Below are 14,245 nucleotides of genomic sequence, written 5' to 3'. Positions count from 1 at the left end.
TCTACTCGCTCCCCCAGCGACACCCCCTTCTCCCTGTATCGAAATCAGCTCCCCTCTGACCACCGCCTTCAGTGCCTCCCAGACAATTTCTGCCGAGACTTCTCCCATGTCAGATGCATTTCCTCACCCACCCGCACACCACCTCATCTGCTAACAGTCCGACATCCAAGCTCCAATGCGGGCGCTGGCCACACTCCACCCAGTGCAGGACATGATCCAAGACCATGATCGCCGAGTACTCGGTGTCCACTGGCCCCGTCAGTAAAGCCCTGTTCAAGATGAAAAAGTCGATCTGGGAGTACATTTTATGTACGTGCGAGTAGAAAGAGAACTCCTTCACTCTCGGCCGCCCAAACTCCATGGGTCCACTCCCCCCATTTGCTCCATAAACCCCTTTAGCTCCTTTGCCATTGCTGGCACCCTGTCCATTGCCTGTCCTTGAGCTTGACCGGTCTGGTTTTGGGTCAATGACTGTGTTGAAGTCTCCCCTCCACCATGACCAGCTTGTGCGAGTCCAGGTCTGGGATCTTCCCCAACATCCTCCTTATAAACTCCACATCATCCCAGTAAACATTCACGAGTACCACCACCAGCCCTTCCAGCTTCCCACTAACCATGATGTACCGACCTCCCACATCCGCAACTATTCTTCCCGCCTCAAATGGCACTCGCTTATTAATCAGGATTGCGACCTCCCTAGTGTTGGAGTCAAGCCCTGAATGAAATACCTGCCAGACCCATCCCTTCCTTAGTCTTGTCTGATCGATTACCCTAAGATGCGTCTCCTGTAACATTGCCACGTCCGGCTTCAATCCCCTCAAATGCGCGAACACGCTCCTCTAACGTTCCACGTGATCAGCCTGGTCGGGGGGCTTCGTGACCCCTCCCTCCGCCAATCAGCTATCACCTTTCTTGGGCCGGTCCATAGCTCGCACCCGCCCACAGACAGCCTCCCACCTGATGTCCCTATTGTCCCCCAGCAACAGTCCCTCCCCTGTCAGCAGAGCAATTCCCCACCTCTCAATAACAGCACAGTAAAAACCGCCCCCTTCAACAAGCATAACATCTGCTTACCCCCCACTACACTTCTGTGAGCCAGCCCGCCCAGCTAGCTTGGTAGCCTGCCCATGGTGCCCATTTTCCCACCTATTGTTTCCCCCCTGCTGGGACACGCATATTCAAGAGAAAACAGTCCCAGCCCAGTTAACTGAAAGAAACAAAAAGAAAAGAAAAACCCCACATCGAAAATTCCCCACCAATACAAATGTAAACTTTAACTTTCAATAAAAAAGTACGCTGCAGCTCCAGAATCGATACAGAAGGCATTACAAATATAGTGCAAAAACAAAAACATTTTTAACGTGAACCTGCAGCAAAGTTCAAACACCTCAGTCCCCTGCCAGTCCTTCTGGCGAAGTTCATTGATTCCTCGGGCGACTCAAAATAGAAGTGTTGCTCCTCATAGGTGACCCAAAAACGGGCCCGATATAGCAGTCCAAACTTCACCTTCTTTTTGAAAAGGGTCGACTTTAATTGGTTGAATCCCATTCTTCTCCTGGCATTTCTTGGTAAATGCGCACGTTGCTGTTCTCCCATTTACAGCTCTGTGTCTGCTTGGCCCACCGCTACTTATCCAGGTACCTGTGCAATCTCACCACCATCGCCCTCTGGGAGGGGGGCGGGGCACCTCCAAGAGTCAGGTGAACGTCCCATCCCCGATTAGCTTCTCGAGCATACCCACTATATATGCATCTGCTCCTTCAGACCCCTCCGGGAGACCAACAATCCTCAAGTTCTGCTGGCAGGACCTATTCTCTAGATCCTCCACCTTCTCCTGGAGCCTTTTCTGCTGGTCTCTCAGCATCCCCACCTGCACCTCCATTGCTGTTTGGTGTTCCTCCTGCTCGGTCAGTGCCTTCTCCACTTTCTGGATCGCCCGATCTTGAGCATCCAATCTCTGTTCCAGCCGAGCAATCGATTCCCTAATCGGGTCAAAGCATTCCTGTTTCTGCTTGGTTATCTTTGATAAACTTCATCAGCTGCTCCGTCGACCGCTGGGTTGTCGAGCCAGGACTCCGGTCGTCCGCCATGCTTTTTCCCGCTGCAGCTTCAGCCCAGGCCTCTGTTCGCCCATTTCTTCCTTATGAGAGCACTCCTGGTCTGCCTATCCATGCAGTGGTATGTTACTCCACCTTACAGTCAGTTGCGTCCGCTATCAATTTTGCAAGTAAAATCCGAGAAAGAAATCGGGGGGAAAAGGTCCAAAGGTTCGACCCGGCGGCGGGAGCCACCAAATGTGCAACCTACTCCTTCATGGCCGCCACCAGAAGTCTGCTGTAACTTTTCTATGGTAGAGAATTAAATTTCATGACTGCTGTATTGGTAAATGTGGCAGCCATTTTGCACATAGCAAGATTCCAGCTTGCAAATTGGGTATCTAGTTTATTGGTTGAGGGGAGCGGGGGACGATGTGTTGCGAGCAGACTTGGATACTGATGTTTGAATAATGCTTTTGGGGATCCTTTATGGGAATGACTGGTTCATCTGAGAATTCAATATGGAGCTCTGCAGTTACTACTTGGGCAAAGTGGAATTTAATTTGGAATTGTTGATCTTTGCATTCGTGAATAAATAATCAGAGTGAGGGATAAAATCTTTATTCAAATAACTCCCTCATTTACATTCCAAAATACACTTCAAAATAGTTATTGAATTTGGACAGACTGATCAGTTCAGAACCAGGGTTGGTAGAGAACGGTGCAGAGGAAGCTTTGATGAGATCTTGATCCCAGAGGGAGTTTGAAATTGTCAGAAAGAGGCAGGTGTATTTCCCATTTAAATCCATTAACCTGAACTCCATAATGGGACAAGTCAAAGCCGACCAGATAGTTAACTAGAAAATGCTGGAATATTCAGCAGTTAAATGTTTTAGGTCGATAATCTTTCATCAGAATGGTGAAATGTAATAGCTTTTATGTGGATGGGCGAAGGTGGAAAAGAACAAAATGAAAGGTCTGTGCTATCGCAGACCACAGAGGTGGCAATAAAAAATTCTCACTGGGCTGATCTGCCAGTGCTACATGGTGGAAGTAAGAGCTACACAGGTGGGATAGACTGGTGAAGGGCACAAGGCCGTTCATTAATTTATTGCTCTCAATGCACAAACAGTGTGGGATGGAATTAGCTGTGAACGAGATGCTGGGTTATGTTCAAATTCCACGTGAGCCATGGTGTGTTACTCTGATCAGGTTGTGTCTGGCTTGTGGACTAGTGGAATTTTAGTTTAAGGCAGATTTCATAAACCTGTTGACTTGATTTGCAAACTCTCAAACTGAACAGCATTCTTTCTGGATTGTTACTTTGCTGTGTACTAGTAAATGTCTTGCGCATTCCCTCGCACGCCCTCCCCCTCAAGCGGCCACTTGCGCCTTCTCACACTCGTACACACTCAGTGAGCACCCCACCCATGAGTGGTTTAGACTCTTCTAATCAGAATCCAGTTTACTGCGATTACTGCTGGAGCAGCACATGTCTGTTTACTGCCCCTCAATCTAGGCTTGTGTGAAGACCCACTGCTTCTGAGGAAGCAATTGCAATTATGTGTAGTTGTATCCAAGTGCCTTTGGGAGAGATGGAAATATCGGCAGCAATATTATCTAAAGCCGGCTTATTCATTCAAAAGTAAACATCTTTTTGTTTGTATATGAAGGTGAATCCATTCCAATTAGACTCTTCCTGGCAGGATATGATCTCACCCCAACAATGAGGGACGTCAACAAAAAATTCTCTGTGCGCTACTTCTTAAACCTGGTTCTCGTCGATGAAGAAGATAGACGGTATTTCAAACAACAGGTATTTCAATTAGCCTTATTGGGTGTCCACTGTGTGACTGGGGACAATTTTGTACAGATTGGGTTCAATCCCTAGTTCTGAATATGTTGTGAGAATGAGATGATCAACCAGCTTGCTGACAGAACAGCAGAGTTGCACACCGGTTACATAGTTGAGAAGCAGTGGAAGGGCAGAAACCTCTTTTCTGCCCCATGGTAGCACAGTGGCTAGCACTATTGCCTCACAGCGCCTGGGTCCCAGGCTCGATTCCTGGCTTGGATCACTGTCTGTGCGGAGTGACACTGTGCGCCAGTGTCAGCGTGGGTTTCTTCCGGATGCGCCAGTTTCTTCCCACAAGTCCCGAAAGATGTGATATTGGGTAAACTGGCCATTCTGAATTCTCCCTCTCTATATGCCCTCTTATGGCCTCTTATGCCCTCTATATATCTCCCTCTCTATATGCCCCTCTCAGGGGCAGCAGGGTAGCATGGTGGTTAGCATAAATGCTTCACAGCTCCAGGGTCCCAGGTTCGATTCCCGGCTGGGTCACTGTCTGTGCGGAGTCTGCACGTCCTCCCCGTGTGTGCGTGGGTTTCCTCCGGGTGCTCCGGTTTCCTCCCACAGTCCAAAGATGTGCGGGTTAGGTGGATTGGCCATGCTAAATTGCCCGTAGTGTCCTAATAAAAGTAAGGTTAAGGGGGGGGTTGTTGGATTACGGGTATAGGGTGGATACGTGGGTTTGAGTAGGGTGATCATGGCTCGGCACAACATTGAGGACCGAAGGGCCTGTTCTGTGCTGTACTGTTCTGTGTTCTATGTTCTATACCCGAACCGGCGCCGGAGTGTGGTGACTGGAAGCTTTTCACAGTAAGGACAACAATAAAGATTATTCTTATTCAATAGGTGAGATTTTCTTGGCCATTTAATCTGATGCTGCAAGGTGATGAACTAAATTTCATAAATTGTCATGCCAGGTTTTGAATTCCTGTCTCTGTTCACCATTGCAAAACAAGGTCCAGTCACTCAATTTAAAATCTTGTTTTCCATTTCCTTATTCCACAGATTTAGATTTAGATTTAGATTTATTGTCACGTGTACCAAGGTACAGTGACGAGCATTGTTGCGGACAGTCCAGAGAGATCATTCTACGCATGAAAAAAAGCATAGGCGGTGGGATTCTCTGTTCCTGAGATTGTGTTGACACCGAGGTAGGATAAGGATACGTGAACTTTCACGACAGCAAAACTGGCGCCACACCTGAACCGATTCAGCGACTTAAGGAGCTAGCATTGGCACCAGGTGGAACACGAAATTCCAATGAGAAATGATACCGGATTCACAATTGACACTCGGGAGGCTGACAAGCTGCAGCCTCATATACACACTTCACTCCCCACACACCATCCCAGCCAACAAGCTAGCAGAAAGATGCGTGGCCCACAATTCAGTTACGCCGAGTTTGAGGCCCTGCCGTCCACCTTGGAGGAGAACGGACAGGCCCATCGATTATGGAGATGCAGTCACAGAGCCAGGGACTACATGAGGGGTTGTCGGCAAGCAGCCACCACCTGCAAGCACAGCTGGAGGTGTCCAACCATGTGCAGGAGCAGGTGGTGGTGCCAGCCATGTGCGCCACCCAGACTAACACTGTTACAACCTGCAGTGGAGGCCTTGGGGGCGAGAGTTGCGGCTATGGATCAGCATGCCCAAGGCCTGGGGTATTCTGTGCAGGCAGTGGCCGAGGCCCAGGACAGGGCTGTCCTCTCACAGGCAGCCAGAGCCACCTGGTCACAGCGGGCCATCACAGAGGGTTGGTGGCATTGCCCAGCCACTGGCCAATGTGACACAGATGCAGAGGGAGGTTACACATACCCAGAAGGTGTCAAAGTCACAGCGTGATGTGCTGCAATTCCGCCGGAGGTGGTCCACTCTCTGTGCTCCATGGCCGCAAGCATGCAGACCCTGGCTGAGACGAGAGCGGGCCATCACGACTGGCAGTGGCAGGGGGAGCAGTATGCAGATCAGGGAGGCACCACGCCACCCGGATACCCGAGCAGCACCCAGGCCTGGTCGTCCAGAAGACGGCTACCAACAGGGACTCGGGTCACAGGATGGGAATCTCAGCAGGCCGCTTCCATTCCTGATAAGCTGTCTGGCGATCCACCTAGACATAGCGTTAGGACCCATAAGGCTGGAAAATTAGACACCACTTAAGTTGGTACGGGTGCAGGGCACATTTAGTGATCGGGGCTCGGGCACGTGTCTGTATGTATGTTGTCACATTAAACACCTGTTCGCACTTTTACAACCTGCCTCGTTCTGTCACATGGTGTGTGGGATGGTTCTGGGCTGGGCTAGCCAGTAGGGGACAATCTTTCTGACTAACAGGCCACAATCCCCCTTTCAAAATTATTTTTGGGTTGTGGGATAAGTCCAGCATTTATTGCCAATCCCTAATTGCAGTTAAGTAGGTGGTGGTGAGCCGCTGCCTTGAACCACTGCAGTCCATGTTGTGTAGGCACACCCACAATGCTGTGAGGGAGGGAAAGGCTTTTAACCGAGTGACATAGTTCCAAGTCAGGTTAGTGTGTGGCTTGATGAGGATCTTAGTAGTGATGATGTTCCCTAATCCTAGTAGTTGGTGCTAGTCATAAATTTGAGAGTTGCTGCTGAAGAAACTTCGTTGAGTTGCTGTAGTGCACATTTTTGACGGTACACACTGCAGTCATGGTTATTAATTTTATTCTGGATCCCTTGCATTTGGTGAAATACTACTTGAACATTCATGTAAACTGTATCTGTCCAAATAATTCTATCTTAGCCAAGTTACCTGTTTTTTTTAAATCTATGCTGACAGACCTTTATAACCTGTTTCGGTAAGTGTCATTTTAGAACATAGAACGATACAGCGCAGTACAGGCCCTTCGGCCCTCGATGTTGCACCGACATGGAAAAAAAAATCTAAAGGCCATCTAACCTACACTATGCCCTTATCATCCATTTGCTTATCCAATAAATTTTTAAATGCCCTCAATGTTGGCGTGTTCACTACTGTTGCAGGTAGGGTATTCCACGGCCTCACCACTCTTTGCGTAAAAAACCCACCTCTGACCTCTGTCCTATATCTATTACCCCTCAATTTAAGGCTATGTCCCCTCGTGCTAGCCACCTCCATCCGCGGGAGAAGGCTCTCGCTGTCCACCCTATCTAACCCTCTGATCATTTTGTATGCCTCTATTAAGTCACCTCTTAACCTTCTTCTCTCTAACGAAAACAACCTCAAGCCCATCAGCCTTTCCTCATAAGATTTTCCCTCCATACCAGGCAACATCCTGGTAAATCTCCTCTGCACCCGTTCCAAAGCTTCCACGTCCTTCCTATAATGAGGCGACCAGAACTGTACGCAATACTCCAAATGCGGCCGTACTAGAGTTTTGTACAACTGCAACATGACCTCATGGCTCCGGAACTCAATCCCTCTACCAATAAAGGCCAACACACCATAGGCCTTCTTCACAACCCTATCAACCTGGGTGGCAACTTTCAGGGATCTATGTACATGGACACCGAGATCCCTCTGCTCATCCACACTACCAAGAATTTTACCATTAGCCAAATATTCCACATTTCTGTTATTCTTTCCAAAGTGAATCACCTCACACTTCTCCACATTAAACTCCATTTGCCACCTCTCAGCCCAGCTCTGCAGCTTATCTATGTCCCTCTGTAACCTGCAACATCCTTCCGCACTGTCTACAACTCCACCGACTTTAGTGTCGTCTGCAAATTTACTAACCCATCCTTCTGCGCCCTCCTCTAGGTCATTTATAAAAATGACAAACAGCAACGGCCCCAGAACAGATCCTTGTGGTACGCCACTCGTAACTGAACTCCATTCTGAACATTTCCCATCAACTACCACTCTCTGTCTTCTTTCAACTAGCCAATTTCTGATCCACATCTCTAAATCACCCTCAATCCCCAGCCTCTGTATTTTCTGCAATAGACGACCGTGGGGAACCTTATCAAACGCTTTACTGAAATCCATATACACCACATCAACTGCTCTACCCTCGTCTACCTGTTCAGTCACCTTCTCAAAGAACTCGATAAGGTTTGTGAGGCATGACCTACCCTTCACAAAACCATGCTGACTGTCCCTAATCATATTATTCCTATCTAGATGATTATAAATCGTATCTTTTATAATCCTCTCCAAGACTTTACCCACCACAGACGTTAGGCTCACCGGCCTATAGTTACCGGGGTTATCTCTACTCCCCTTCTTGAACAAAGGGACCACATTTGCTATCCTCCAGTCCTCTGGCACTATTCCTGTAGCCAATGATGACCTAAAAATCAAAGCCAAAGGCTCAGCAATCTCTTCCCTGGCTTCCCAGAGAATCCTAGGATAAATCCCATCAGGCCCCGGGGACTTATCTATTTTCACCTTGTCCAGAATTGCCAACACTTCTTCCCTACGCACCTCAATGCCATCTATTCTAATAGCCTGGGTCTCAGCATTCTCCTCCACAATATTATCTTTTTCTTGAGTGAATACTGACGAAAAGTATTCATTTAGTATCTCGCTTATCTCCTCAGCCTCCACACACAACTTCCCACCACTGTCCTTGACTGGCCCTACTCTTACCCTAGTCATTCTTTTATTCCTGACATACCTATAGAAAGCTTTTGGGTTTTCCTTGATCCTACCTGCCAAAGACTTCTCATGTCCCCTCCTTGCTCGTCTCAGCTCTCTCTTTAGATCCTTCCTCGCTTCCTTGTAACTATCAAGCGCCCCAACTGAAACTTCATGCCTCATCTTCACATAGGCCTCCTTCTTCCTCTTAACAAGAGATTCCACTTCTTTGGTAAACCACGGTTCCCTCGCTTGACCCCTTCCTCCCTGCCTGACTGGTACGTACTTATCAAGAACATGCAATAGCTGTTCCTTGAACAAGCTCCACATATCCAGTGTGCCCAACCCTTGCAGCCTACTTCTCCAACCAACACATCCTAAGTCATGTCTAATGGCATCATAATTGCCCTTCCCCCAGCTATAACTCTTGCCCTGCGGGGTATACTTATCCCTTTCCATCACTAACGTAAAGGTCACCGAATTGTGGTCACTGTTTCCAAAGTGCTCACCTACCTCCAGATCTAACACCTGGCCTGGTTCATTACCCAAAACCAAATCCAATGTGGCCTCGCCTCTTGTTGGCCTGTCAACATATTGTGTCAGGAAACCCTCCTGCACACATTGTACAAAGAATGACCCATCTAATGTACTCGAACTATATCTTTTCCAGTCAATATTTGGAAAGTTAAAGTCTCCCATAACAACTACCCTGTTACTTTCGCTCTTTTCCAGAATCATCTTCGCCATCCTTTCCTCTACATCCCTAGAACTATTAGGTGGCCTATAGAAAACTCCCAACAGGGTGACCTCTCCTTTCCTGTTTCTAACCTCAGCCCATACTACCTCAGAAGAAGAGTCCCCATCTAGCATCCTTTCCGCCACCGTAATACTGTCCTTGACTAGCAGCGCCACACCTCCCCCTCTTTTGCCCCCTTCTCTGAGCTTACTAAAACACCTAAACCCCGGAACCTGCAACAACCATTCCTGTCCCTGCTCTATCCATGTCTCTGAAATGGCCACAACATCGAAGTCCCAGGTACCAACCCATGCTGCCAGTTCCCCAACCTTATTTCGTATACTCCTGGCATTGAAGTAGACACACTTCAAACCACCTACCTGAACACTGGCACCCTCCTGCGAAGTCAAATCTGTGCTCCTGACCTCTATACTCTCAATCTCCCGTACCCCAAAACTACAATCCAGGTTCCCATGCCCCTGCTGAATTAGTTTAAACCCCCCCAAAGAGCACTAACAAATCTCCCCCCCAGGATATTGGTGCCCCTCAGGTTCAGATGTAGACCATCCTGTCTATAGAGGTCCCACCTTCCCCAGAAAGAGCCCCAGTTATCCAGAAATCTGAATCCCTCCCGCCTGCACCATCCCTGTATTTTGTATTATAAACTTTTGTAGTTCTTCAACAACAGTTCAAACTAACTGACCTGGCGAGGGGAGTCATACTTTTCATCTCCAGTCCTCTGCTATCAGTTTTCCACTTAATTTTTGGAAATGATATTTAGAGCCACTGTTTCTTACCAAGCTGTACTCCGGATTCTCTATCAGCCTGTGACTAGCACCCTCCAATGGCCACTCCACACACACACACACACACACACACACACACACACACACACACACACACACACACACACCCCATCATATCCTCTAAAATTCAACGCGGAAAGAAGACTTGCACTTGTATAGTGCCTTTTGTAACCTCATGATATTTCTGAGCACTTACAGCCAATGAATTACTTTTGAAGGGTAGTCACTGTTAGAAATGCAGCAGCCTATACGCACGCACAAAACTCCCAAAAACTGACCTGGCGAGGCGGGGTGACAAAGGCCAGATAATCTGTTTGTGACATTGAGGGATAAATATTGGCCTAGGACTGTGATTATAGATAGATAGAGAAATACAGCACAGAACAGGCCCTTCGGCCCACGATGTTGTGCCGAACTTTTATCCTAGGTTAATCATAGAATTTTGGACACTAAGGGCAATTTATCATGGCCATTCCACCCAACCTGCACATCTTTGGACTGTGGGAGGAAACCGGAGTACCCGGAGGAAACCCACGCACACACTGGGAGGATGTGCAGACTCCACACAGACAGTGACCCAAGTCGAAATCGAACCTGGGACCCTGGAGCTGTGAAGCAATTGTGCTATCCACAATGCTACCGTGCTGCCCTTAAGAAGAAATTAATCTACACTCCATTATTCTACCCTAATCCATGTACCTATCCAATAGCCGCTTGAAGGTCCCTATCGTTTCCGACTCAACTACTTCCACAGGCAGTGCATTCCATGCCCCCACTACTCTCTGGGTAAAGAACCTACCTCTGACATCCCCCCTATATCTTCCACCATTTACCTTAAATTTATGTCCCCTTGTAATGGTTTGTTCCACCCGGGGAAAAAGTCTCTGACTGTCTACTCTATCTATTCCCCTGATCATCTTATATACCTCTATCAAGTCGTCCCTCATCCTTCTCCTAATGAGAAAAGGCCTAGCACCCTCAACCTTTCCTCGTATGACCTACTCTCCATTCCAGGCAACATCCTGATAAATCTCCTTTGCACCTTTTCCAAAGCTTCCACATCCTTCCTAAAATGAGGTGACCAGAACTGCACACAGTACTCCAAATGTGGCCTGACCAAGGTTTTGTACAGCTGCATCATCACCTCACGGCTCTTAAATTCAATCCCTCTGCTAATGAACGCTAGCACACCATAGGCCTTCTTCACAGCTCTATCCACTTGAGTGGCAACTTTCAAAGATCTATGAACATAGACCCCAAGATCTCTCTGCTCCTCTACATTGCCAAGAACCCTACCATTAACCCTGTATTCCGCATTCATATTTGTCCTTCCAAAATGGACAACCTCACACTTGTCAGGGTTAAACTCCATCTGCCACTTCTCAGCCCAGCTCTGCATCCTATTGATTAAATAGTCCTATTGATTAAATAGTCTGTCACTGATCCTGGGTTCATACTGGGTGGATGGATGGATGGATGTTTGTACAGTGTTGCCAGCTGGCTCTCATCCAGCAAGAAAAAAATCAATGGTGAAAATCTTGGATCTGGCCATTCAACTGTCTGTTTTAATTCCCTGACAGGAGATTGTACTGTGGAGGAAAGCTCCCGAGAAGTTGAGGAAACGAACCAACTTCCATCAGCGTCTGGAATCACCAGAGCCACAGGCCTCTGCTCAACAGCCTGAAATATGAGGAAAGAGTGAGCGAGATCTCTGTTCCCACAGACATGGTCGCTATGCGTGATCCCACAGTTTCTTTGTGATATTAAACTTTCTGCAGGTCACTAATGGTTTCTCAAACACTGGAACTCTAAAGCTAGCTTTTTATACTGCACATTTTGCAATTTTTTGTTTGAACTTATGCACTAAAAATCTACACTGAGCAACATGTTGGTTTGATGGTTCTGTATGTACTTGTGCATGGTGGTGGATTTATTTAAACCCAGGAATTACTGTTGTACAGATGCTTAATCGGCTTCGATCAGATTTCACCTCCTCCATTTCAAACATAACAGACAAATGCTTGATGAGAACAGATGTTGAGAGTATATTTATTGTTTGTATATTTTCAGCCTTTTGCATACCGATTCTTTGTTCTTTGAAGTTTGGTGATGGTCCTGTTTCACTAATAATTTTTGTTTTTGCTTGGTGTAAAAAAAAAGTGGCACGTTCCAACTCCCAGCATTGCTCCAGGTAGCAATATAACCTCTCTCTGTCTGCATTGCAGACACAGCACTGAGCCCAGGGCCCAGTCTTTTATCTCTGATCTCCCTCACCATTTTCCCCCTCCCCCAACTCACTGGGGACCCCACCTCATTTCCCAAGGAGCATGCACTGTACTGGGGCCTGTACTCTGACCTGTACTGCAATGCAGTTACTGTCAGTGAGGGTACAGTGTAGGGGTAAAGTTTCCTGTAAAGTGCCTGAGAACAGTTAAAGCCAGTTAATGCCAAATATTTACCTGCATGTCTGTGACTGATATCAAGAAAAAATTGAAATATTTTAAGTACTGTTATTTCAGATGTATTATACCATCCAGAAAAATGTATCTCCTCTATATTCAATAAAGTCTTTGCCAGTGTATCCAATTACACTTGAATTCAATGTCTATAATGTACACTGTGACTGGTGTCACTGGCTCTGACTCTGCATCAGCCCAGATAGTGACACTCAACAGGATATTCGGAGGACATTGCTGATTAATTATTTTCCTAACATCCATGTTACTGGGTAACGACCAGCAGCAGGAAGGCTTGACTGAAGTTCTCTTTGATTAAAATTAATTTATGACATTAGAACCATAGAATCCTTACAGTGCAGAGGTTCATTCAGCCCATAATGTGCATCAATCCTGGGCATCCAGCTAGGCCACATTGCCTTCAATGCAGTGTAATAACAATATAGAACAGGACAGGAACAGGCCCTTCGGCGCTCCAAGCCGATCATGATTCCTATCTAAACTAAAACCATCTGCACTTCCAGGGTCCGTATCCCTCTATTCCCATCCTATTCATGTATTTGTCAAGATGCCTTATAAAAGTCGCTATTGTACCTGCTTCTGGCATTTTCCCCAGCAACAAGTTCCAGGCACTTGCAACTCTCTGTCTAAAAAAAAACTTGCCTTGCACATCTCCTCTATACTTTGCCCCTTGCACCTTCAACCTATGTCCCCTAGTAATTGGCTTTTCCACCCTGGGAAAAAGCTTCTGAATATTCACCCTGTCCATGCCACTCATAATTTTGTAAACTACTATCGGGTCACACCTCAACTTCTGTTGTTCCAGTGAAAACAATCCGAGTTTATCCAACCTCTCCTCATAGCTAATACCCTCAAGACCAGGCACCATCCTTGTAAATCTCATCTGTACCCTCTCCAAAGCCTCCACATCCTTCTGGTAGTTTGGGGACCAGAATTGTACCCAATATTCTAAGCGTGGCCTAACTAAGGTTCTGTACAGCTGCAGCATGACTTGCTAATTTTTATATTCAATGCTCGACCGATGAAGGCAAGCATGCCGTAAGCCTTCTTGACTGCCTTATCCACCTCCATTGACACTTTCAGTGACCTGTGGACCTCTATGCCCAGATCTCTCTGTCTGTCAATGCTCCTAAGTGTTCTGCTATTTACTGGATACTGTTGCTCGTTCTGGCTGAGTGTGCTTAACACTCAATTTGGCTGTTTCTTGTTCTAAGCTCTGGAGTCGCCAGGTGCCGTTAAGACACCGCCACAAGCTTCAAGGTGAAGTTCAAAGCAATAAAACCGTACACCAATTAGTAAGTCCAAACAACTAGAGTTTATTATAATACAATTATAATAACTACCCATGCACACACTAAAGGATTAAACTTACTCCTACCGCTAAACAACTAATACTTATCTCGAAGGAACTGCTGGGTCAGGGAACAAGGCCTCTTGCTCTGCTCTGGTCTGCAGACTTCAGATTGTTATCAATTGAAAAGGGGGTCAGGAGTGCATATTTCTGGTAGCGGTCGTCGTTAGGCACTTGTTGGTGGCTGCTGCTCGATGGCTGGAGTAGGAGACAGGAGACTGAACCATGTGTGGGACCTTTCTTTTATAGGTCCCGGGGGTCCGCGCCCCTTTGGGCGGACTCCCTTACTTGCTTAGAATCGATTGGGTCTCTTCCCAATCGATATGTTTGAACCCCCCAATCATAGGGCAGTTCCTCGGTCACTGGGGCGGTTCTTGGGACCTATTGTTTTGGGCTTTACTGGCG

At 47.1% G+C, this 14,245-nt stretch overlaps 1 protein-coding gene across 6 annotated transcripts in view; it reads left to right on the top strand.

Moving 5' to 3' along the window:
• vps26a (VPS26, retromer complex component A) overlaps positions 1-12,598 on the top strand; it is a 102,910-nt gene extending 90,312 nt beyond the window's left edge. For 2 of the 6 annotated variants that reach the window (XM_038821940.1, XM_038821934.1), the window contains 3 exons: positions 3,710-3,852; positions 6,689-6,707; positions 11,593-12,598. In XM_038821940.1, coding sequence (XP_038677868.1) covers positions 3,710-3,852; positions 6,689-6,707; positions 11,593-11,696 — 266 coding nt within the window. In that variant the 3' untranslated portion in view covers positions 11,697-12,598. Of the gene's footprint in view, positions 1-3,709; positions 3,853-6,652; positions 6,717-9,856; positions 9,886-11,592 lie in introns of those variants that run through there. The other 4 variants (XM_038821937.1, XM_038821936.1, XM_038821938.1 and 1 more) reach the window with 4 other exon arrangements.
• Positions 12,599-14,245: the final 1,647 nt, after the last annotated feature.

Source organism: Scyliorhinus canicula, chromosome 16, assembly GCF_902713615.1.
Source record: "Scyliorhinus canicula chromosome 16, sScyCan1.1, whole genome shotgun sequence".
NCBI classification, from domain to species: Eukaryota; Metazoa; Chordata; class Chondrichthyes; order Carcharhiniformes; family Scyliorhinidae; genus Scyliorhinus; species Scyliorhinus canicula.
Note: the sequence above shows the minus strand (reverse complement) of the source record. Positions and strands in the feature narration are given on the sequence as shown.